Source organism: Scyliorhinus torazame, chromosome 12 (genome assembly GCF_047496885.1).
Source record: "Scyliorhinus torazame isolate Kashiwa2021f chromosome 12, sScyTor2.1, whole genome shotgun sequence".
NCBI classification, from domain to species: domain Eukaryota; kingdom Metazoa; phylum Chordata; class Chondrichthyes; order Carcharhiniformes; family Scyliorhinidae; genus Scyliorhinus; species Scyliorhinus torazame.
Genome location: NC_092718.1, coordinates 177,611,189 through 177,638,030, shown reverse-complemented (window position 1 = coordinate 177,638,030; position 26,842 = coordinate 177,611,189). Strand labels below are relative to the sequence as shown.

The 26,842-nt window shown below is 45.6% G+C and overlaps 1 protein-coding gene across 4 annotated transcripts in view; it reads right to left on the bottom strand.

The window, feature by feature from the left end:
- Nucleotides 1-278: 278 nt before the first annotated feature.
- The window catches only part of caln1 (calneuron 1), a 600,077-nt gene continuing 573,513 nt past the window's right edge, over nt 279-26,842 (bottom strand). For 2 of the 4 annotated variants that reach the window (XM_072469446.1, XM_072469447.1), the window contains 2 exons: nt 26,259-26,412; nt 279-7,569 (listed from right to left, as the gene is read on the bottom strand). In XM_072469446.1, coding sequence (XP_072325547.1) covers nt 7,442-7,569; nt 26,259-26,412 — 282 coding nt within the window. In that variant the 3' untranslated portion in view covers nt 279-7,441. Of the gene's footprint in view, nt 7,570-8,837; nt 8,914-24,620; nt 24,693-26,258; nt 26,413-26,842 lie in introns of those variants that run through there. The other 2 variants (XM_072469448.1, XM_072469450.1) reach the window with 2 other exon arrangements.

Sequence of the window (26,842 nt, the reverse complement as noted above, 5' to 3'; positions counted from 1 at the left end):
CATCAGATGAGGCCAGGATTGGGATCATTGTGATGTCCCATCATAACTTAAATAGCCTGCTTACAGTCACTGCCCTGACATGGAAATTGGCAAATTCTATAAAGGAGGGGAGAAATTGGAGAAAAAGAAAAATATGTACACATGTATATATACATATGTAAAATCGCAGTGTTGGAATAGCATTTACAAAACCCCAAAAGAAACAAAATACTAAAGCTGATTTGTGTGTACAAAATGATTTAATAATTCCAAACAATCTTGAATGTAAATTAAGCTTCTGAATATTTTATTAACATAAATAATTTGACAAAACCCTGAGAAATATTAGTAAAAATAAAAAAAATGAACAAATGCATAAACAATTTTGTTTTACAGATTTGTACAATATGGTTGTTGGCATGCTCAGCAGGTCAATTCAAACAACAATTAGGACTATCAGTATGTTCTCAAAATGATTGTACACAGAAAGATATTTTGCCTTCGAAGAGACATAATTAATTCAGTTGACAAGTGCTTCCTAATCCTCTGGAGCATATGTGATAGTAATATAGAGAGACATGCACAGTCTGCTGGGAGTGAAATTATACTTCCTTGTGAAACCAAATGCATATATTTTATGTTTTTCAATTTTCTAATTTTTTTTTTAAGGGCTGCAGATCGCTTTAGATTAATAGACTTCCTAAGCAGGACCGGACACATGCTTGTATACTCCATTCATACTGCACCCACTGATAAGGTTTAAAATCAGCCAGGCCTGACCTGAATCCTATCTTCCAAGGTTTCTTGCTGAGGATTGATCTAGTTCAGTGTTGCACACTGACAAATGCTTTTGTTTTACATCAGCTAGTCACACCAATTTGGTTTCAATCTCTGAAATGCAACCCAGGCCGTCCTTTGGAGGTCACCTTAAATACGTCCCCCCCCCCAACCCCGAACATTTATTATCGGTCGTCATTGGTCACAAATTCGGAGCTTCGGTGTAAGCTTGTCGCTCCACTATAAATGAGGTGCTATACAAACTTACAGCAAGGGGCACACAGTGGAGGTGTATTTTGACTTTGGATGATAGAGTGTCAGCCAGTCGACAGCGTTACGTCCCTCCCATTGTGTAATATCTGCTGACTTCAATAAAATTAAAAATAGGGAGAGATGTAAAGAGAGTTGTGGTTTCAAAATCACCCATTTCACATTATTGCACAAAGTCAGAATGGCCCCCATGATGCTAATGTAAGGCCATCTCTGCAGCTTCTGTTCCTGTTGTTGTTCCCAAGCTTCCGTGAACCTGAGGCTACTTGAGGTACTCGACAGCAGTAGTCTGAGTTCTCCTGGCATGCCATGATTTACATTGATGATTTGATCACAGGACCATGTCCTAGTTTTGATGGGGCAATCCGCTCTTCCATTAGATTATGTCAGCTCCCGACCTGAACTTGCTAAAGATGTGCCCCAGCAAAATGGTTAAGACTTTTCCTTAACACTGCTTCAATAAATAATTTAGTGCCAGCTCTAGGGGCAGCTTTTTAAAACCGGATTATTACTCTGTGGCTGTGTTCAGTCACTGGGTGGCCTCCTGAAGTAAAGTTATCAATAATTGTTGCCTTGTGGACCCAATGAGGAGATTCCGCATGGGCTGTCGGGTGGCCATCTCTCCTTCTGTATATTTGTCACATGATCTATCGGCTCCATTTGTTTACATTTAAGCTTTAAAAAGCACACAAATCTTTATTTTAATGCCTGAAGTATCCAGAAAATTAATTTTTAAACCCTGTCGACTCCAGGGGCGATTCTGGATGGTTAGCAACCCCAAAGGGCTAATCAACATTCCAATGAGTTTTGCACTGGTTAATATTTAGCACAAACAGTGGGTGGAGGCACCACACCAGGTATTAGCCCTGTCCCTTAGCACCAGGACTGACACTGAAAGTGGTACGGCAATGCAGTCAATGAACTGCCTTTCATTCATTCACTAAAACACATAGTCGTGACCTGGAGCAGTGAAATCGGAGTTTGTAAGTTCTTCTTTAAAAATTGCCAATCACAGTTCAACAATTGATGTTGCCCAGTGTTTCCGCTGCGACTGGGGAAAACTCAGCAGAGAAACCATTGAGTGTGCGAGACACCTGGGTTGCAAACCTGATCTAAAGGAACGGGTAGTGAAACTCTTACCAGTATCATGCTGAGCCACAAAATAATATTCAGTTTTCATCCGATGCCTTTTTTTAATGAGCAAGTTTGGCCCTCTGAGGCCCATCTTTACCTCGTCACAGACATTATGCGGCACAGGTTTTGGCTGCTTGGGACGACCACACTTCGGAGGAGAGAAAACAGGGAAAATGTGAAGTCGCCCATGGAAATTCTCCCTGGGGAGAGCTTTGCTGCTGTGTTGTACAATCACAGGGGTGAGGGTCGGAGGAAACCAAAACAAAACACTGGATCATAACACGCACAAGCATGGATATCTTCATTCATTGGTAAGGAACATGTAGCTTTTACAATCATAAGACTGCAGCATATCCAAAATAATACAAAAATAATTTAAATTTTACTTTAAAATTAGAATATAAATGTTGTTGCTTTAACTGTTTTCTTACCGGAAGAGGCCTTGTAGTGAGACAGACCACACCAAAGGGAAGTGGACAAATGTATTCATTGTTCAAAGTGATGGAATTGCACATTACAAGAGGTATGTAATTAAATTGGGGTAAACTTTGGTAGCTATGAGAATGTGTATATCTATATAAGTTAGAATAAATAGTACTTTCCCATGTTATTTATTAATTAAAGCATGCCCAAAATTTACTATATATTTAATATTTACAGTAATGTATGCTAGTTTGTCCTGTGGTTTTCTTTTACTGAAACAATGAAGTACTTTGCAGCTATTCTGGCACATAGAAGTTCTGAATTACAGTCATTTTGGAGAATGGTAGAGCTTAAAATTGATGATCTACACACTTGAAAGTCCACCTTCAATTCACAGTGATGATAGTTTTTTTTGCTACATTTCAAATAGAGTAACATAACAGCAGCTGATGCCACAGTAATATAATTCTACTGTACATCATCCAGAGTGTGGGTAATGCCAGTTCCTACAAAACAATTGGTAGGAAAACGCAGTGGGTGGTCCTCATCAGCACCGTGATAAAATGAATATTCTTTTGGTGAGAAGTTACCTTCTGATGTGGGTAAATGAGAATGGAATGACGGCTCATGCACAATTGATCTGGAAGGATTAATGCAACATCTCTGAACTAAACAGTAGATCTGTTTCTTAGTGTGTTACACAGGTCAGAGAGATCCAGGGCTCAATCCTGATCTGGGATTAGCTAGTTACAGCTGGGGAAGGGAGAGGGCGATTTGTTATAGTTGAACTTCAGGAGAAGAAACATCAAGTGAGATTCCTATTACTGCTTGTCACCCATTACCTCCACCCCTCTTCCCCTGGGTCCTGGATCTACCTGGCCTGGGGCCTACTCCAGAGTATTTCCTCCTCAACTGGAAACCAAACGTGTCAATCAGACTGACAACAGGGCAGAGAATCTGTCAGAGAGAGACATTGTAACTAATTAAAACTCCACAGCACATTCTCATCTATGTAACATACCCAATTGATATCTAGGCCATAAAGTCAGCTGCTTTGGGAGAAAAAGGGAAGGAAAGGGTTATATTTTCCCAAACTTGGATACAAAAAGTTGGGACTCCATCCTTATGACTTTGCTGCACCTTAGATGTGTAGCTGTTACAAATGTTGCTGACTCAAAATCTCTCTTGAAAAGATAATTTAGTTTACAACCTGGGGGGGGGGGGGGGGGGGGGGGAATGATTAAAATAATTAGGGAAGACCAAATGTAAGGAAGATTCTCCATAAGTGTGATTAAGGGCCCCATGTATGTTCTTTGGCAATATTAGTAAACGTAGTAGTTCTGATGAAAGGTCATTAGTCTAAAACTGTTTTTCTCTCCAAAGATGCTGATGGACCTGCTGAATATTTCTATCCTTTTCTACTTCTATTGCAAATGGTAATGATGTCATATTTGTCATGACTTGAAGCTAATGATCCCCAGGCAACTATTTTCTGACCACATCTTCTGTGAGAACAGCTTGGGGGATGGAGACCAAGTGGATCCCTTTACAGAAGAGAGGCAACTCTGCTAAGTTGCCATTCATTACATAACAGTCTGTCAATGTGTTTTAAAGTATCTGCTTTGCACGTGAAGTTTACACATTGATAAATCACAGGACTCGTGAGCAATTCTGAGTGTCTTTAATTGAGAGATTTTTGACCATTTTACTCTTTCAATGGCCCAATAGGGAACAGTACCAGTACATTCCTGGGGTCCAGTGTCTGTGGGAATGATGGGGCATGGGGAGGGGGAAGCAGGGAATCATGGAAAGTGGTACATTTGGAAAAGAAAGGAAAGAAAGGAACCTCATCCAACCCTTGTTCAGTTTAACGTAACGCTAATGAAGATATCTGCTTTTGGCATTTTAATGGACTAGGGAGGGAGGCAGCGGCATGGTGGTATTAGCACAGGACTAGTAATCCAGAGATCTAGAGTAATGATCTGGGTTCGAATTCAATAGAAATCTGGAATTAAAAGTCTAATGATGACCATCAAACCACTGTTGTTAAAATCTACCTGGCTCACTATTGCCTTTTAGGGAAGGAAATCTGCTGTCCTTACCTGGCCTGGCCTATATGTGACTCCAGATCCACAGCAATGTGTTTGACTCTTAAATGCTCTCAGGGATGGGCAAGAAATTCTGGCCCAGCCAGCAGCGCGCAATCTCATACCAATTTTTTAAAAAGCAAAACAGTTGATTAGTTGACTCCCAAGCAAGATGATTGGATATTCAGTCCCATAGCTAATGGAGATATTCATTAGTTGGGATTGAGCTTTGTCTATCCTCATCCAGGCACTAGATGGAGCACTTCACCAAAACATTGGTTTGCCACCCAGCATGCCCACTTTCTTCCTATGGCAGGCACCATTGAGGGTACTAGAGCAGAGCTGCTCAGCAGCCTGGAGCAGAGCGCTGCACCTGTGTTTCACAGCTATTCAATGGTCTGTGCAGGGGTGACTTGACATTAATGAACACAGAATGCAATTGAGACCCTGTCCGATGTTCCATGATATTCATCTTTCAAGTCCACTTCAGACAAACTAAAGGGACCATAGACATTTTACAGAAATGTAGATAGCACAGAAGAGGTATGGGGATGCCGTGTCTGACAACAGTACCCGTTGATCAAGTTTGTGAATTATATAATGCCAAAATCATCCAAATGTTATTTTATTTTTGGGTACTGTATTTTAAAAATTTTCGCAAAATCACAAAGCTGTCATATTTCAATTCCGCCTGCATCCTGAGGAGCTTACAATTGACAAATTTGCTTTTTGTTTCCTATCCTGTGTTTAACATTTTTAAATTAGTGAAACGAGCTGAAAGAAGTGTCCCAGGCCATGTGTGACAGACCTGCCTCTTAACCTAGGGAAAAACTAGACTCCGTTCAATAGGTAAAATGAATTCACCATAATCCCAAATGGCCATAGGCTGGGGAGAGTTGACTGGTGGTGATTTAACTTGAGGATCACCACACCTCAGGAAAGGGGCAAGTAAAGAAGGCGGGACTTCATGAATAACCTCAGCCGGTATGGGAATTGAACCTGTGCTGCTGGCCTTGCTTTGCATCACAAACCAGCTAAAGTCAGCTAAACCAGCCCCCAGACTCTGTTCAATAACATGCCTACTTTAGCAGCACGCAAGCTGGGCTCACTCACTACACCTTCCTGCACTACACATTTATGTCCACAGGAAGGAATGATTAAATGTCAAACAAACAAGAAAAGACTTTGGGATGGGTTTAGAAACTACAGGATCAGCCACTCATCTCATGTGTCTATCACGCTCCATCAAACACCCGAATTAGCCCGGGACAGCACTGAGGAACAACTATGGGTTCAATGACAAAATGGGAGTGGGAGAGAAAGCAATGAGGGGCAGCAGGAATTAAGAGAGAGAACAAAGAGAAACAGTGGGATTGGTGTGTGTGTGAGAGAGAGAGAAAGAGATCAGCGATGAACAACCCACACGAGTTCAAGGGAGCAATGTGAAATAGTGAGGTTGTTGAAATAGGTAATCTTAGAACTGATGATGAATGAGGAACTGTGTGACTGGTAAAAGCCGATGCCAGGCAATGTGTATACGAATGAATGAGTGTTTGATTAATATTACAATGAATATGAGTAGTATATTAATATTAATACAATCCGAGTACACTGGAATGTTTATTTAATTTGTTCCAATCGGGGACACTCATAACCCATTTTTCTTAGCTATGTCAATGTTGAAAGCACTGATTTTAGTAGCTGCACTGTGAAGTAAATCAGGGAATGCTGATGTTGTTGGAGTCACCAGTGTCATTGGATTCCATGACATTGCAGCAGACAGTTAAAAGATAAGCTCTCCTTTATGAGTCAGAAGCAGCTTTTATTTTTAACCATTATTGGGTTGCCCGTCTTCCACCAGCAGAGGCCAGTGTTAGTCTGGTTCTATCCCAGCCATCGGCAGTGGTCCAACAGGTAGACGTGAAGTCACAAATTGCTACATTAAATTTGCACGTATGTAGTCACTGATCTATGACTACGACAATGCAAACAGCACAGCACCAGAAACCTGGGAAGGGGCCACTTGTTCTTGTGGTGATTCTCTAATAATGAGCGTGCAAACCAGTAGTGATCCACTCAGTACCCCTGACAAAACAGAAGTTAACCTTGGGAGTTTAATCTTCCTGTGTTTTTTAGAAAATTTAGAGTGCCTAATTATTTTCTTTTCCAATTAAGGAGCAATTTAGCATAGCCAATCCACCTACCCTGCACACATCTTTGGGTTGTGGGGGTGAGACCCATGCAGACACGGAGAGAATGTGCAATCTTCACACGGACAGTGACCCGTGGCCGGGATCGAACCTGGGTCCTCAGCGCCGTGCGGCAGCAGTGCTAACGGTCTTCCTCTGTAGAGTAATTTTGGAAAGTCACATCAGTATAAAGTAGGTTTTAGTGTTTGGAGTTAAGCCAAATGTTTCACTAACATTAGCAGATCGAGAAAAGAAAATCCAAAATCATAATTCATGCTATCTCTCTCATGTTTTTACGCCCCGTCATAGCTATAATTCAGAACTTCAGTACTCAGTCACGTTATAAAAAGCAGCCTTTAATAATTCAGCCCTTTTTAAAAAACAGCCCCTGTGTGCGGGATTCTAATTGTGTGAACCTAAAAAGAATCACTTCCATTTTGGGCTTTATCTTTCCGGTAGAAATATATTCTACTCTTATTTACATCACCCTGTGTTCCTAATCCAGGAGTCCACTGGTGTTTACCCATTAAATGAGTCGCACATGTCCAGTTCATGCCAACAGGTGGCTGGTTGGTTAGGAAGCTACTCCATGCCATTCCTGAGAATTTGATTTGCTGCGATCAACATGACACTGATGATGAAAGCCACACCAAACGCGCAGATCAGGCTCTTCCTCACGCATGTCTGCCTATTCTTCTTTTGCGAATGCACTGTCAAAAGGAAGGAAGAAAACGGTAAAGTCAGAGTTTCAGGTCATGCGGCAGGTTTTCAACATAACGCAGCGTCAGTCAAGCTGCAGATACGTGTCACTCGAATAAAAAGGCCACACTCGGCTAAATCGCTGGCTTTTAAAGCAGACCAAGGCAGGCCAGCAGCACGGTTCGATTCCCGTACCAGCCTCCCCGAACAGGCGCCGGAATGTGGCGACTAGGGGCTTTTCACAGTAACTTCATTGAAGCCTACTTGTGACAATAAGCGATTTTCATTTCATTTCATTTTTCATATGATGCATTAGAGGTTGAATTGCTTTCTTTAAAGGAGCATTAATATTACTTGTAATGTGGCACAGAACTGCAAGAGAAATTGGAAGAACAACAGCTCCCACTTATGAAATGAAAAAAATGAAATGAAATGAAAATTGCTGATTGTCACAAGTAGGCTTCAAATGAAGTTACTGTGAAAAAGCCCCTAGTCGCCTGTTCAGGGAGGCTGGTACGGGAATTGAATCATGCTGCTGGCCTGCCTTGATCTGCTTTTAAAAGCCAGCTCTTTAGCCCTGTGCTAAACCAGCCCCTAAAGCTGATTTCCGACATTGGTGGAATAAACTGGATTGTTCGCTTAAGCCTACTCTGCACCCACATTGGATTGGCACTCCATGCCATATCATTAGTGCACTGCCCAGATATCGGGAACTTAGCCAGTAGGGTCCAAGACTTTACATCCATTCTGAACTTGTTTTAGCCGGTACAGCATTTGAGGCCAGGCTGCCTGCTGGCTTGATAGGTCAGAAGGAGGAGAAGCATCTTTGATGTTCAAAATAATTACCTGATGCTTCCGGTGTGTATGTCGAATGTGGGCATTGGGCATGATTATGATAATTTATAATTAAAATAGCCTGTTAATGCTCATCAGGTTATCTATGAAGAATGGGTGAGTTAGCAATATGTGGCTTGACCCAATACTCTGAGGAGGAAGTTGGTAAAAAATATTCATAAAGAAAGGAAACCAAGGGCAGCACGGTGGCGCAGTAGATTAGCCCTGTTGCCTCATGGCGCCGATGTCCCAGGTTCGATCCCGGCTCTGGGTCACTGTCCGTGTGGAGTTTGCACATTCTCCCCGTGTTTGCGTGGGTTTCGCCCCCACAACCCAAAAAGATGTGCAGGCTGGGTGGATTGGCCACATTAAATTGCCACTTAATTGGAAAAAATGAATTGGGCACTCTAAATTTATTTAAAAAAAGAAAGGAAACCAGACTCACTAATTCAAGTACCATACAGAAGCTATTCAGTTTGTGTGTTGACTCTAGTACGGGAATGAGGCTGGTACTGCATAATCTTGACGTCAAATAAATAAATTCAGATTAGACGGGAAAATAAACAGAAACCATGGTTTTCATAGAATGTCAATTTCTGATTTTAATAAAATAAAAATAACTGATCTTAAATCTGAGATTTATTGAGACAGAAGTAGACTTTGATTTTATTAAATCTGTATCAGTTTGTGTTGAAGGAGCATTGTGTGTTTTTATTATAAAATAGACACAGATCCTGGCTTATTACAGAAAAAGGAAATCACAAATAAATACAGTAGCATTTAATTTACTTCGGGAACTGCAGACCTGAGTTCCACCAATTCCATTTATTCATGCCCAAAGGGGACCAGCTTCCACTTATCATTAGAAAGAAAAAGAGAGTGGTTGCCTCCTTAACCAAAGATAAGGCACAAATGAGTGGCAGGACATCCAAAAAGACAGCCATGAAATCCGTAGCCCTTTGTTAGGAATGTTGTTGCAATTCAAGGATGCTATTCTCCAGCCTCGTTACGCTCTCACTCAAGCAAAATGACACCAGTGAATAGCGGGAGAGTCCAAAATCGAGAACTGCGCCAGGGACCAAACAGTTTGCGATGCAACCGGCCCGCTCATGTAGGCAAAATCAGGATCTCGCTGTAGTGTTGCGAGAAACAAATGATCAGCACTTTCATAGATTATCATAGAATTTACAGTGCAGAAGGAGGCCATTCGGCCCATCGAGTCTGTACCGGCTCTTGGAAAGAGCACCCTACCCAAGGTCAACACCTCCTCCATCCCCATAACCCAGTAACCCCACCCAACACTAAGGGCAATTTTGGACACTAAGGGGCAATTTATCACGGCCAATCCACCTAACCTGCACATCTTTGGACTGTGGGAGGAAACCAGAGCACCCGGAGGAAACCCACGCACACACAGGGAGGATGTGCAGACTCCGCATAGACAGTGACCCAAGCCGGAATCGAACCTAGGACCCTGGAGCTGTGAAGCAATTGTGCTATCCACAATGCTACCGTGCTGTTAAGCCCTATTTCCATACAATTGAAATGAAATGAAATGAAATGAAAATCGCTTATTGTCACAAGTAGGCTTCAAATGAAGTTACTGTGAAAAGCCCCTAGTCGCCACATTCCGGCGCCTGTTCATGGAGGCTGGTACGGGAATTGAACCGTGCTGCTGGCCTGCCTTGGTCTGCTTTAAAAGCCAGCGATTTAGCCCAGTGTGCTAAACCAGCCCCCAATTAAACCAATTAACGAGAGCCCCCCCTTATCCAACGGCCTCCTGACATTCAGCGGCCTCCCCAGCAAGCGGTCATGCTGGCGCCGATTAGTACTCCTTTTGAAAAACGTGAACATGGTGGAAGGGCTTTTGTGGGGACGTGAGGAGGTGAGTAGCCATCTTTGTTCACAGGCAAAAGTTCCGGGGGGTGCTGGGCTTGCCACCAAGTGCAGGGTCGTTCTTGATGCTGTAGGTGCTGAGAAACACCCTGCTAAACGCACTCAAAACAGGACTCTGTTCCTTTTCCCGTTAAATCGTGCCTCTTTGGGAATTAGATAGGGAAAAGAAACAAGGAAAAACAGGTGAGCTGAGGGAAAGACTACTTCGGGTTTAAAGGACCTGAAAGTCCTAGAGAAAAAATTCCTCTGTTCACTGTGTGTTAGCAAGATCATAAACACGACAGGGACATTTTCTGTAATGCTGTTAGTGAAATTATAAAGTTATTTGAATATTTGATGAATAAGATGATAATTTTCCCTAGTTTTTGGAACAAAATGATCCCGTGATAAAAATGGATCTCAATACTAAAAGCCCAATGACCAGACTCCCAGGATTTTGGTGAAGTCATTGAAATGGCTGGTCCAGCCGCCCTGCTGGAAACAGGGGGCTGGGATTTCTGCCCCCCAATGCCCCCGCAGAGGGTTTTATGGCTCACCAAAGACCAGCGGTGGGATATTCTCGTCGTCCCCCTCCCCCAGATGTCCAGTTTTGAGTTGTTGGCTGGCCATGTTGTCGGGGAAACTACTGGCCAATGACGATCTGCCTCCGCCGTCAGAAAACTGGCCGCAGGGAGCAAAAAATCTCAGCCCCTAAGCTGCCTCATTAGGGCCATGTGGGGTCCTATCTTGCCGATGCGAACCTATTGCAATTTTCAGGTACTGCTAAACAGAGCATATTCGGACACCGAGAGGCCATGAAAAGGACAGCTATTGGCAACCCAGTGGGTTTAATTTTCTTTCAGGTTCAGGAGGAGTATTATTTCTCCTTCCATCCTCATAAAAACAACCATCACCACACTGGCGTTCCCAACCCCATCATCCCCGTTAACCACAAAGAAAATTGTCAGGCCTCTTCTGGTGCTACAGGGCAGATGGCAAAAGCAGCATTCTGCACCCATCCCATTTCAATCAATTGATGTTTAATTTCAATCAATAGATGTTTCACATGCTGGTGTTTAGTATTTGAAAACTTATCAGGTGGTACTGCAAAACCAGGAAGGTAGTACATAAACCAGCTCTGCACACCTTGAACTGGCTTGGACTGGGTTCACAGCGCACAGTAAAGTTGTTCTGGTCAGGTATGAGTTGCTAAAACTCCACCAATGGCTTTGTGAATATGTGCGTTGCCAGATGAGGTGCTGAGCAGGTGGTGTTCAATAAGAGTGCAGCAGTTATTGTGCTGCAATTCTCTTCATTGCCACTAGGCTAAGGTGGGGATTCAGTCAGCCAGAGACCGTTGATGGGCCCTGTGTATTAGTAGAAGCCAACCTCTACCGTGACAAATCACTGTAGTTTATCTAGTATTTGCCGTTAGGGCAAAATATGTTACAAAATTCATTCCAGGTTATTTCTTTTTAAATTGCTCCTTTGGCTTCATGAGAAACATAATATACAAACAAAATTGCATGGCCTTATCCCTGTAACTTCCTCCAATATTCTGCCTTGCTCTCTGGCTCTGCCCACTCCATCAAAGCCCTTCTCCCCAACCTGACAGCCATCAGCTATCCAGCTCCTCTGTCTAAAATTGTCTTGTTAACACCCTTCCATCGGCCCCCTCCTTCTCCTCCCCCCTCTCCGCCCCCTCCTTCTCCTGCCCCCCGCCATCCCCCCCCCCCCCCCCCCCCACCCCTGCCCTGATCCTTGAGGATCATCTTTTATTTGGACCAAACCTCCTGCCACCTCTCGTTGCAAATTATTCTTTGGCTCAGCTTCTTAGTGTTAATTGCATCTTAGTGAAGCACTTTGGAAGTTCTTCTATATCAATGACGCTACATCAATGAAAGTGGTTGCAAGCCAAGGTCGGGACGGTAGCACAGTGGTTAGCACTGTCGCTTCGCAGCTCCAGGCTCCCAGGTTCGATTCCCGGTTGGGTCACTGTCTGTGTGGAGTATGCATTTTGTCCCTGGGTCTGCGTGGGTTTCCTCCGGGTGCTCCGGTTTCCTCCCACAGTCCAAGGATGTGCAGGTTAGGTGGATTGGCCATGCTAAATTGCTCTTAGTGTCCAACGAGTTAGATGGGTTACTGGGTACAAGGATAGGGTGGAGGTGTGGGCTTAGGTAGGGTGATCTTTCCATGGGCCGGTGCAGACTCGATGGCCCGAATGGCATCCTTCTGTACTGTAAATTCTATGATCTATGATCCAAGAAGTGTATTGCTGTTTAATTGCCATATTATTTTGCTTTTATTTTATAATTCTTGTAAATTAACTCCACTGCTAGTTTCAATGATGACACACCATGATGTAAACATCATGTGAAGCAGACAGAAACATGTGGTAGCAAACAGATGTGGGTCATTCCTGCTTAGCGTTCTGGTAATAAGGAGTAATAAATGTGCACAAGGCAATCAGAATTTAAAGTACCGTGCAACTTTCGGGATCCATTGTAGAAAGATCATCGAATTCTATCTTGACCTCTGTGATGTCCAAAATGGGAACTGGTGTTGTGGGGGGTATCAATTTAAATTAGAATGTATGGAGAGTTGGGGTACCATCTATTTACTCAGGAAGCTTTTCGAAGAGGAAATGCTTTGTCACAGGAAGTGGTTGAGGATGAGGTTATTGCACAATAAAGGGGAACAGTCAGTAATGCGGGATATACCCAAGGTTACTACGGGAAGCAAGGGAGGAGATTGCTGTGCCGTTGGCGATGATCTTTGCATCCTCACTCTCCACTGGAGTAGTACCGGATAATTGGAGGGAGGCAAATGTTGTTCCCTTGTTCAGGAAAGGAAATAGGGAAATCCCTGGGAATTACAGACCAGTCAGTCTTACGGCTGTGGTGAGCAAAATACTGGAAAAGGATTCTGAGAGATAGGGGGCGAAATTCTCCCCCAACGGCGCGATGTCCGCCGACTGGCGCCAAAAACGGCGCCAATCAGACGGGCATCGCGCCGGCCCAAAGGTGCGGAATGCTCCACATCTCTGGGGGCCGAGCCCCAACATTGAGGGGCTAGGCCGACGCCGGAGGGATTTCCGCCCCGCCAGCTGGCGGAAATGGCGTTTGTTGCCCGCCAGCTGGCGGAAATGGCGTTTGATGCCCCGCCAGCTGGCGCGGAAATGCGGCGCATGCGCGGGAGCGTCAGCGGCCGCCGACAGTTTCCCACGCATGCGCAGTGGGGAGAGTCTATTCCGCCTCCGCCATGGTGGAGGCCGTGGCGGAGGCGGAAGGGAAAGAGTGCCCCCACGGCACAGGCCCGCCCGCGGATCGGTGGGCCCCGATCGCGGGCCAGGCCACCGTGGGGGGCACCCCCCGGGGTCAGATCGCCCCGCGCCCCCCCCCGGACCCCGGAGCCCGCCCACGCCGCCTGGTCCCGCCGGTAAATACCAGCTTTGATTTACGCCGGTGGGACAGGCAATTTCTGGGCGGGACTTCAGCCCATCCGGGCCGGAGAATTGATCGGGGGTCCCGCCAACCGGCGCGGCCCGATTACCGCCCCCCGCCCAATCTCCGGTACCGGAGACTTCGGCGGGGGCAGGATTCACGGCGGCCAACGGCCATTCTCCGACCCGGCGGGGGGGTCGGAGAATGACACCCAGGATTTCTGATTATTTAAAAAAACATAGTTTGATTAAAGATAGTCAGCATGGCTTTGTGAGGGGCAGGTCATGCCTCACAAGCCTCGTTGAATTCTTTGAGGATGTGATGAGACACATTGATGAAGGTCGGGCAGTGGATGTGGGGTATATGGATTTCAGTAAGGCATTTGATAAGGTTCCCCATGGTAGGCTCATTCAGAAAGTCAGGGGGCATGGAATACAGGGAAATTTGGCTGTCTGGATACAGAAATGGCTGGCCGAAAGAAGACAGCGATTGGTAGTGGATAGAAATATTCCGCCTGGAGGTCGGTGACCAGTGGTGTCCCGCAGAGATCTGTTCTGGGACCTCTGCTCTTTGTGGTTTTTATAAATGACTTGAATGAGGAAGTGGAAGGGTGGGTTAGTAAGTATGCCGATGACATGAAGGTTAGTGGAGTTGTAGATAGCGTTGAGGGCTGTTACAACAGGACATTGATGGGATGCAGAGCTGGGCTGAGAAGTGGCAGATGGAGTTCAACCTAGATAAATATGAAGTGATTCATTTTGGAAGGTTGAATTTGAATGTTGAATACATGGTAAAAGGCAAGATTGTTGGAACTGTGGAAGAACAGAGGATTCTTGGGATCACGTACATAGATCCCTCAAAGTTGCCACCCAGGTTGATAGGGTTGTTAAGAAGGCGTATGGTGTGTTGGCCTTCATTAACAGGGGGATTGAGTTTAAGAGCTGTGAGGTTTTGCTGCAGCTTTATAGAACTCTGGTTAGACCACACTTGGAATATTGTGTCCAGTTCTGGTCACCTCATTATAGGAAGGATGTGGATGCTTTGGAGAGGGTGCAAAGGAGATTTACCAGGATGCTTCCTGGACTGGAGGGCATGTCTTATGAAGAAAGGTTGAGGGAGCTAGGGATTTTCTCACTGGAGCGAAGAAGGAAGAGAGGTGACTTGATAGAGGTGTACAAGGTGATGAGAGGCATGAATAGAGTGGATAGCCAGAGACTTTTCCCCAGGGCCGAAATGGCTTTCACGAGGGGACATCATTTTAAGGTGATTAGAGGAAGGTATCAGGGAGATGTCAGAGGTAGGTTCTTTACACAGAGAGTGGTGGGTGTGTGGAATGCACTGCCAGCAGAGATGGTGGAGTCAGAGTCATTGGGGACATTTAAGCGATTCTTGGACAGGCACATGGACAACAGTAAAATGAAGGGGTGTGGGTTAGGTTGATCTTAGATTATGATAAGAGACCGACACAACATCGTGGGCCGAAAGGCCTACACTGTGCTGTATTGTTCTATGTTCTATGATTTGAGGCGAGTGGGGCGGGGGGCAGGGCTCACCGGACTACAGGGGAAAAGCATCAAAAAGCTGGTACAGACTCACCATGGATCAAATGGCCTCCTCCCAGAAGGAAAAAACAGTAAAATGGAGAAATAAGAATACTTCAAAATGGAACACCAGAAAGATGGGGAATTAAGGGCCGGAATTCTTCGGCCCTTCACTGGTGGTGGGATTCTCTGGTCCCGCTGGCAGCGCATCCCAGCGGCATGGCGTGGCTACAATGGGAATTCCTATTGACAGCGGCGGGAACTGAGTATCCAGTCGCCAGCGAACGGTGAGCTAGCTGCCGAGAAGCACGTGGCTGGGAGGCTGGCGAATCAAGCCCAAGAATACTGGCCTGAACTGATTTTTCCTTCAGGGAATGCTTCTAGTTTAGCCTTTGGCATGCATGACACACGTATGTTTGTATGTTTCAGATCAGGGGAGACTTGGACCTGTTTCTGGATACTGCTCTTTTTGCTCCGAGTGGAGAGAGACAGAGAGAGCTCGAATTATATTAGGACGGGGAGCCGCTTGATTGTGACGCATTACATGTTTGAATAGCATTCTGATAGCCACTGTTTAGATGCACACATGATGAGCAGCTGATTGGATCAGCTATGGGAAAGCAGTTGCTTCTTTCTGCTTTCACCCCAGCAGGGTCAGCTGAGAAAACGGTGATGTTGTCTTCAAATGTAATGCATGAACAACAATATCCAAGTAGGATAAGTTCTTGGTAAATTCTTCTCTCCGTTTTTTATATATTTTATTTTCTCCCTTCTCTTTACATCTCCTTATACAATTCCCGTCATTGGCTTGTTGCCCAGGCTCCATCAATTGATTTCTCGAATGACTCGGTCATACTTGCATCTGACGAGCTCCCGCTCAGCTTCTCCTGTGAGGGCAGCAAAGATTCAGCTTCATGTATTTTTAGGCCTCCATTTGCGGGAACGGTGTTGGGGATGTTGATATTTAAATTCCAAAGGGAGATATCAGTCCAGAGATAAAGCTGTCAGGCCAATCTAAACGTAAATCCGAGGATATCCATCTGGTATTTCAGTCTATATCACTTGACCCTACCCAATCATAACATCTCAGGGTCCCAACAGGATTGGAACCAAGCGTGTTGTCATTGTTGTATGTATTTTTAACTCATCAAGTGTCTGTGCCTGGATTGGCCAACCTCGACTTGGTCAGATTGGGGTTTGACAACCTTCAGAAGTCCACAGTAAAAGCTTTCAAAGTCATTTTAATGTGGAAGGGCTTGAGTTTAGAATGCAAAGAGCATGCTGAAATTCAGCGTTACATAACTGACAATATCAGGATGTATTAAAGCCATGGATGAACATGATCCTGTAACTGGAGGCAATGTGCGTCAGCCAGTCCTGAATAACTGAGGAATTTCTTTCAGCAATAGTACGTCTTGATCTCAAAGGGCCGGCAGAAATTTTAATTAATTTTGTGGCTCATCAGTATCTTCCCCCAGATTTATTTGTAAAAGGATGAGAGACATAAAGAATTGGTCCAGAAAAGCAGGCTTTTTATATCTATTTTCCCCTTGCCTAGTGTAGTTCATTTTGTAGATGTCGTGTTATGTTCTCTGGGATAACTGCAACTGGATGCAGTTTTGCAGTTTTAACCAAAAGATACTCCAGACCTTGAAGTTAGTTCAATCTGATTTATTGAACCAGTAGCACAGTTAGCACAGTTCTCTATGCATTCAACTCTCTGCTAACCTAAGTGTGGTTACTCTGTCTGACTGAACCAGACTAGCTCTTAGCCACGTGCTGGAGGTGTGATACTGTAAATACACCCTGACTCACTCTGTAGATGTTCATCAGTGGAAAGAGGCGGAGTGTGAGTGCCTCGTGCCTTTTATAGTGAGATACCACCCCTGAGTGTCCTGCCTGCTCATTGGTCATGTCCTGTTCTCTGTGTTCATTAGCTGCCTGTCTGTGCCTGTCTGTATATCATTATCTGCATGTCTGCATATCATGACATCTCCCCTTTTTAAAAATGTTTTGTTGGCACATGGGAACATACTTGCATGTGGTGGCATATATTAACATATTTACAAGTGGTGGCATATGTGAACGTATTTACACGTGAAGACAGCTGTCTAATGTGAGAAAACAGAACATAGCAAACAAAACAAATGTCCCTAAGTCCAGTCTCTGGGGCTTGCGTCTGATCCTTGTCGACCGCCAGAGAGGTGATGGTGGGGACAACGTTGCCTTGACAGGTGGGATGGAAGCCTAACTGGTGGCCTCGGAGGTCGAGGTATCAGGAGGTGGCAAAACAACAGCCGGAATCGGAGAAGAAAGCGGTTGCGGGCAGGCAACTTTGCGCAGTGCCCATCTCTTTCGTCGCACAACAGAACCATCAGCCATACGTACAACATACGAGCGGGGCGCAGCCTGTCAAACAACGACAGCTGGAGCAGACGAGCCACCATCAAGTATCTTGATCCTGACAGTGTCTGCTGGGGATAACATGGGCAAATCGGTGGCATGAGCTTCAAAGCCCTGCTTTTGTTGGTTTCGGAGCTGCTGCACCTTCTGCAGCACCGGGAGGTAATCCAGGTTGGGCATGTGTATGGCTGGAAGTGTTGTCCGCAGCTCCCTGTTCATCAGGAGTTGAGCTGGCGACATGCCAGTGGACAATGGGGCCGCCCTGTACGGCAGCAGCGTAAGGTAGATGTCAGAGGCAGAATCCGCGGCCTTGCAGATGAGCTGTTTCACAATGTGCACCCCTTTTTCAAGCTTCCCATTGGACTGCGGATAGTGTGGGCTGGAAGTGACATGTTTGAAATGGTCTGACTTGGCAAACATAGACCACTTGTGGCTGTTGAAGCACGGGCCCTTGTCACTCATGACAGTGAGTGGGATACCATGCCTGGAGAACGTCTCCTTACAGGCCTTGATGACGGTCCGAGATGTGAGGTCTGAGAGCTTCACGACTTCAGTGTAATTGGAGAAATAGTCAATAACCAACACGTAGTCACGATCATTCGCACGGAAGAGGTCGATGCCAACCTTGGACCACAGGGAGGTCTCAATTTCATGCTGCTGGAGCGTCTCCTTTCCCTGCGCTGGCTGGAAGTGTTGACAGGTCGCACAGTTGAGGACCATGTTCGAGATGTCCTGGCTAATACTGGGCCAGTAGACAGCCTGCCTGGCTCTGCGTCTGCACTTCTCGACTCCCAGGTGTCCCTCATGGATTTCGCGGAGCACCAAGCTCTGGAGACTGAGTGGAATGACAATCCGGTCCAGCTGGAGGAGGATACCATCAATCACCGTCAGGTCGTCCTTTACATTGTAAAATTGAGGGCACTGCCCTTTCTGCCAGCCATTGGCGAGGTGGTGCATGACATGCTGCAAGAGGGGGTCTTTGGCTGTCTCCTCGCGGATACGAACCGCCTTCTCATCAGACGCCGGAAGGGTGCTAGCACACAGCTGCACCTGTGATTCAATCTGCCGGATGATTTCCAGCGGTTCACTAGGCAATGTGATGGAGCGGGACAATGCATTAGCGATGATGAGCTCCTTGCCAGGCGTGTACACTAAGTCAAAGTCGTACATTCTGAGATTGAGGAGGATGCGCTGCAACCGAGGCGTCATGTCGCTCAGGTCCTTGTGGATAATGTGGACCAGAGGCCTATGATCCGTCTCGACAGTGAATGTCGGCAGGCCGTAGACATAGTCGTGAAACTTGAGAATGCCAGTGAGAAGACCCAGGCATTCCTTCTCTATTTGCGCATATCTTGTTTCGGTGGGCGTCATGGCCCTCGATGCGTAGGCTACCGGTATCCAGGATGAAGTGTCATCGCGTTGAAGCAGCACCACACCGATGCCATCCTGGCTTGCAACTGTCGAATTCTTCGTCTCCCTGTCTGGGTCGAAAATGCCAAGACGAGCGCAGTGGTGAGCTTAGCTTTCAGCTCCAACCACTCTGCCTGATGGGCTGCCTTCCACTCAAAGGCAGTGGACTTTTTTACCAGGTTCCGTAGGGCCGTGGCGTGTGAGCCCAGGTTTGGGATGAACTTGCCCAGAAAATTGACCATGCCCAGGAAGCACAGTACCGCCTTCTTGTTTTCAGGGACCTTCATGGCTTTGATGGCCTTGACCTTGTCTGTGTCCGGGCGCAGGCCCTGCTGAGAGATCTGGTCACCTAGGAACTTGAGTGTCGACATGCCAAAGCAACATTTGGACCTGTTCAGCTTCAGGCCATTGGCATGGACATGGCAGAATACCTGCTGGAGACGGGAAACATGCTCTTCAGGGGTCATGGACCATATGATGATGTCATCCACGTACACACGAACTCCTTCAATGCCCTCCATCATCTGCTCCATGATGCGATGGAAGATCTCCGATGCTGAGACAATGCAAAACGGCATGCGATTATAGCAGTATCTGCCAAACGGTATGTTGAAGGTGCAGAGCCTTCTGCTGGACTCATCCAGCTGGATTTGCTATCTCTTATAATCCTTTCCAAGACATTGCCCACAACAGAGGTAAAGCTCACTGGTCTATAGTTACCGGGGTTGTCTCTACTCCCCTTCTTGAAGAAGGGGACAACATTTGCTATCCTCCAGTCTTCTGACACTATTCCTGTACACAATGACGACATAAAGATCAAAGCCAAAGGCTCTGCAATCTTTTCCCTAGCTTCCCAGAGAATCCTAGGATAAATCCCATCCGGCCCAGGGGACTTATCAATTTTCACACTTTCCAGAATTGCTAACACCTCCTCCTTATGAACCTCAATCCCATCTAGTCGAGTAGCCTGTATCTCAGTATTCTCCTTGACACCATTGTCTTTTTCCTGTGTGAATACTGACGAAAAATATTCATTTAGCGCCTCTCCGGTCTCTTCGGACTCCACGCACAACTTCCCATTACTGTCCTTGACTGGCCCTACTCTTACCCTAGTCATTCTTTTATTCCTGACATACGTACAGAAAGCTTTAGGGTTTTCCTTGATCCTACCTGCCAAGGACTTCTCATGTCCCCTCCTGGCTCTTCTTAGCTCTCTCTTTAGGTCCTTCCTGGCTAACTTGTAACTTTCAAGTGCCCTAACTGAACCTTCACATCTCATCTTTACATAAGCCTCCATCTTCCTCTTGACAAGTGATTCAACTACTTTAGTAAACCACGGTTCCCTCGCTGGACCACTTCCTCCCTGCCTGACAGGTACATACTTATCAAGGACATGCAGTAGCTGTTCCATGAACAAGCTCCACATTTCAATTGTGCCCATCCCCTGCAGTTTCCTTCCCCATCCTATGCATCCTAGGTCTTGCCTAATCGCATCATAATTGCCTTTCCCCCAGCTATAACTCTTGCCCTGCGGTATATACCTATCCCTTTCCATCGCTAAAGTAAACGTAACCGAATTGTGGTCACGATCACCAAAGTGCTCACCTACCTCCAAATCTAACACCTGTCCTGGTTCGTTACCCAGTACCAAATCCAATGTGGCCTCGCCTCTTGTTGGCCTATCTACATACCGCGTCAGGAAACCCTCCTGCACACACTGGACAAAAACTGACCCATCTAAAGTACTCGAACAATAGCGTTTCCAGTCAATATTTGGAAAGTTAAAGTCCCCCATAACAACTACCCTGGTTACTTTCGCTCCTATCCAGAATCATCTTTGCAATCCTTTCCTCTACATCTCTGGAACTTTTTGGAGGCCTATAGAAAACTCCCAACAGGGTGACCTCTCCTTTCCTGTTCCTAACCTCAGCCCATACTACCTCAGTAGATGAGTCCTCATCAAACGTCCTTTCTGCCACCGTAATACTGTCCTTGACTAACAATGCCACCCCTCCCCCTCTTTTACCACCTGCCCTGAGCTTACTGAAACATCTAAACCCCGGAACCTGCAACAACCATTCCTGTCCCTGCTCTATCCATGTCTCCGAAATAGCCACAACATTGAATTAATCTCAGCTAGTTCAGTGGTGAGAATGTGTCGGCCTCAAACCTCTAGACTAAGGAGAAGAAAACATCAGTTGGTGGTTCTGATCCTGACCGCTATCCAGTGGCCCACTATGTGCTCACCCAGTACATATCAATGTGCATAAACGTCTCAAAACAGGATTACGAACACAAGAACACAAATAATAGGAGCAGGAGTAGATGGTATGGCTTGTTGAGCCTTCTCCATCATTCAATAGGTTGGTGGCTAATTTTTGGCCACAACTCCATTTTCCCACCCACTCCCCATACCCCTTCATTCCCTCAGAAACCAAAAATCTGTCTACCAGGTTGACTCAGTGCCATGCATCATCACATGTACACTCTTGACTTCTCTCTCCAGCAGCTCCAAATCACTCTCTCTGAAAGCTGCCTTGCTCTGCAGTTTCATTGCATCATTTATCTTACTCGGTTCAATAACTAAAAACGTTTTCTCTTCCTTTCTGATGTTTATGGGACACAAGCTCCAACAACTTACTGATTCCAATGCCCTTCCAGATCTTTCTTCCCCTTACCTTCCCCTTATCCCATCCCTTTTGCTAATCCCATCTCTTTTGCTGTGTATTTACAATACCCTCTGACCTTCCCCTCTCTGGTTCTGAATGATTTGTCCTCGGTAAAGAGCACAGTTTTATCCCCCACCTCACTGAATTCTGAGCTTGGCACAACGTTAAACTTTGCTTTTGTCGCCCACACATCAGTGTTCAATTCTTTGGTCAGGGGTCCTCTCTCGGTCAACGAACCTGTCACCCATCTTCAATATTCTCCTTCTACCTCTCCCCCTGGTCTCTTAACTGCTTTTGATCTTTTCATTAAGATCTGTTGGCATGACATCAGCTGGGTCAATTTTTCTGCTCCCTTCTCTGACTTTAACCTGCCTCCCTCTGAATTTGCTGCACTCTGTTCTCTCAGGTCTAACTCTGACATTGTTATCAAACCTGCTGACAAGAATGTTGCTGTTGTCTAATGTACCAACCTCAGCCTGGTAGAAGCCGACCGCCAACTCTCCAACACTTCCTTCTACTCCCCTCTGGACCATGTTCCCACCACCAAACATCAAGCCATTGTTTCCAGGACTTTCACTGACTTCATCACCTCGGGAGCTATTCCCTCCTCAGCTCCCCACCTGATAGTTCTCTGACCCTGAGCAACTCGCATCAATCTGCTTTCCAAAACACATAAACTGTCCTTCTGGACCCATTGTTTCAGCCACTTCCTGTCACACTAAACTTTGTTCATAGAATCATAGAATCCCTACAGTGCAGAAGGAGGCCATCCGACCCATCGAGTCTGCACCGGTCCTTCGTTTGAGCACTCTACCTATGTCTACTCCGCCATCCACCCTGCCCTATCCCCATAACCCCATAACCTAACCTGCACATACCTGGACACCAAGGGGCAATTTAGTGTGGTCAATCCATCTAACCCGCATATCTTTGGACTGGGGGAGGAAGCCGGAGCACCGGAGGAAAACCACACAGACAAAGTGAGGACATAAAAACTCCGCACAGTGACCCAAGGCCTGAATTGAACCTGAATCCCTGGTGTTTTGTGGCAGCAGTGCAAACCACTGTGCCGCCCCAGATTATTCTTAATATATTAATGATTTTTTTCTCCCCTTTTCCAGTGTCTCCCTTATTCTTCTGACGTCACATATCATTTCAACAATTTACTGTTTCCTGGTCCAAACTGTCTCTTCTTCACTACGGACATCCTCTCTGTACACCTCAATCTCCCACCAAGAAGGTATCAGGGGCTGGAATAATTTGTTTTTGGGACTATATCCCCACGCCGGCGTAAAAACTGTGGTCTTTTACGCCAGAAAAACTGGACATTAAAAATAGAGCCCCCGATCGGTCGCAGCCCCACCCGGATTGCCAGCCCAAAATTACCCCAGTCCTGTATAAGGCCCCCCCCCCCCCCATCCTCCGATTGGCCCGCCCCCGACCATGGCGACCGCGGACTGAGTCCGCTTTTCAGGGCCCGGATATTTGCGATTTTGGCATTGAAGTGCGGAAAATCCAGCCCCAGAGCTCTCAGCTTCTTTCTAGAATGGAGGCCCAACTAGTTTCCATCCACCGTCATCCTCCTCTGCCTGGCTGAATTTATCAAATGGAACAATTTCTCCTTTAACTCATCTTAAGTCCTCCAAGTAAAATGTGTTGCTATTGAAACCCACTTGCGTCCTAGCTTTGCCTGCTTTTTAGAGAGATTTATTGAACATTTCTTGTTCCAGTCCTGTTCGGGCCTCCTTCCACAACTCTTGTAGATTGATAACTGTATCAATGTAATTTCCTGTTCACGCCCGTAACTCAAAAACTTCACCCAGTTCCTTTCCAATTTCCACCCGACTATCACTTCACATGGTCGATGCACCACATCCCATCCCTTCCACGACTCTTCCGTTTCCATTTCTGGGGATAGGCTATCAACTAATGTTCATTATAAGATCAACTAGTTCCCACAGCTATCTCGACTACACTTCCTCACACCTTGCTTCCTGTAAGGACTCCATCCCATTCTCCGAGTTTCTCCATTGCCACCGCATCTCTTCCAATGATACAGCCTTCCATACCGGATATGTCCTTTTTCCTCAAGCAAAAGTTTCCCTCCATTATAGATGAGAGGGCCCTTGATCGTCTCTGACCCATTTACTGCACTTTAGCTATCACCCCTCTCCCTCGCTCCCTCTTTCCCAGAACCGCAATAGCTTTGCCATCTATCTCACCAATGTCCGCATTTAGTGGATCATCCTGTGTCATTCCAGTTAATTCAATGCCAACACATCTTCCCATTTCCTTTTAGCATTCCAAAGGGACCGTTCCCTTCACAACATCCTGTTCCTCTTCTCAGTCATCCACTTCCCACTGCACCTTTCCATTGAAACACAGGAGACGTAACTATGCCATTTTACTTCCTCTCTCGTCACCTTCCAAGGCCCCCAACACTCCCTCCGGGTGAAGCAGTGGTTTATGTGTACTTCTTATCATTGAATGTACTGAATTCACTGCTCACAATGCAGTATCCTCTAAACTGGGGAGACCAAACACAAATTGAGTGACCGCTTTGCAGAATGCCTCCACTCAGTCCACAAACATGACCCTGAGCCTTTGGTTGACCACCATTTTAATTCTCCACCTTATTCTCATTCTGTCATCTCTGTCCTCGGCCTGCTGTAGTGTTCCAATGAAGCTCAACACAAGCTCAAGGAACAGCGCCTCATCTTTCAATTAGGCACTTTTGGACTCAGCATTGTGTTCAACAATTTCAGGCCATGTATTCTGAACCCCCACTTTGTTCCTTTTTTTCTGCATGTGCTAATCTTTTTTCTTTAAAATGTTTGATTGGAATTTCACATTATTTGTTTGACAATTTGTTTTATATTACCTATTACGAGCTTGAATGTTAAGTTACATGTGTCGTACCCGTGAGTAGTATTTTACAGAAAGTAATCCGGGTGTAGTTCTAGTTTATACAAGGAGAAAAAAAAACAATAAGAGGTCAATGTTACATATGAACAAAGAGATTTAACAATAATAATAAAGAGAAAAAAGAAGAAAATCAAATAAGTTCACCTGAGTGCGAATAGACTACGTCCACTGTACATATTTACAATTGTCTGCTTTGTTTTCCTTTGATGGCTGTATACTTTAGTTGGCCAGTCAGCCTCTGCTGCATTGCCTGTTGTTGGCCCTGGCTTGTGCTTTATTGTTTGTTATTATGCCCTCTAGTCTTCTTTTGGGTTTATTCTCTTGCCCCTGTGCCCCTTGCATCTCGTGGTCTTCTTGTGGGTTTTTATCCCCCTCCCTCCCTCTCTGCTCTGCCCCCCCCCCCCCGCTTCCTTTTGCTAGCCATGGCTCCTCTGTTTCTCCCTCACCCCCAACCTCCTCCCCATTCTATTGGCTGTTGGCTACAAACAGATCCTGGACCAAGTTGGTGAATGGCTTCCACGTTTTGCAGAAGCCCTCTTCCAACCTTCAGATGGCAAATTTGATTTTCTCCAATTGGAGAAATTCCGACAGACTGGACAGCCAGTCTGCAACTTTGGGTGGTGCTGCTGATCGCCAGCCGAGCAGGATTCTTCGGCGGGCGATTAGGGAGGCAAAGGAAAGGACGTCGGTCCCCTTCCCCATGAAAGGTTCCTGGCTGGTCTGATACCTCGAAGTTTGCCACTTTCGGCTTGGCACCATCCTCACCCCCATTGCCTCAAAGATAGCTATCCAGGACCCGGCCAGCCTGGGCATGCCCAGAACATGCGGGTGTGGTCGCCCGGGCCTCCCTGGCACTGTTCACATTTGTGCACATGCCGATCTTAATCTTACCTTTCACGCTTTTGCTTTTGAACATAATTATTCACTACTCTGCCCTACACCCTCACTCTGGACAACACTTTTGATTCTTTCCTCCAAGAATTACCAATCTCTTTGTCTTTTATACCATGAAACTGCCCTCCATCCTATCCTAGGCCTCCCCTTTTGTTCTTCCTCCCCTTTCCTGCTGTTCACTTGCTCAAAACCCATTATATTTCTGTCTGCTTTCTTGAACTGAGATGGAACTCTGTTCCTCCCTTCCTTCTGCGGAGCATTTCTCTCATTTCCTGTTTTTTATTTCAAGTTCAGCTCTGCTATCTCAAACCTATACCCAACAGTCACAAATGGGTCAGAGTATCACAGGGCTACTGATGCCAATAAAGTAATTTCCCAGCTTCCGATTGATGTTGAGCCAAGCAGGTAAGGAAGGAAACTAAACCGTTCTTGTCTGGTTGAAATGAGGAGAACAACCTGAAATGCAGCCTTTGCTGCTGCATGGAATAAAATAAATAGGGCAGCTGTTGGCTGCACTGAAGAAAATAACAACAATGTGTGACTTTGCCCAGTAATTAAATACCACGGCGAGTTAAATAAATCGTTTCAATAGAATTTGTGGCATCCTTAATCTGATTCCCTTTTTCTTCTTCAGCTGAGAGTGATGCAGTGAACTTCAGAAATAATAATAATCTCAATCTCTGTTTAGTATGTGTGACCGGCTTACCTTCAAATTCGGTATGACAGTTACTTGAACTCTCATTCAGGCTCTCCTCCTCCGTTATGATGATGTTCTCAATATCTTTCATTGTCAAATGGTCCCGAAATGCATGAAATAATATGTGCTTCAGTTCTTCCAGTGTAATCCTCTGCATATCAAACTGATGGGAAAAATATGAGTCAAGCTCTGTCCAGAATGATAAAATCGTGAGTTATTTTAATAGAAGAGAGCGAGCTTGGTATATCAAAGATCAGGATTTGTATCTGAACAATAGGCTTAATTAGTCTCTCTCAACAAGGTCACTTTCGCAGTCACATGGATTCCTTCCACAGCTTGGTGATTCGGGTCACTGGTTTCTGCTGAAACACTGCTATTGGATGCTTTGTGAATGGTAAACAGGATGTGGAGCTGAGGCACACAGATCACGTTTGTGAATTGCTCATTAAACGTAGGACTAGTGATTTAAAAAGAAAACTAAACAGCTATCCACCATCATTGCCAGAGAAGAATTTCCTCCTTGGAAGGATCGAAACCATCGTCTGCAGTCCTCACCACAAGCTTTAATACACAGTTACATACATAGATACATA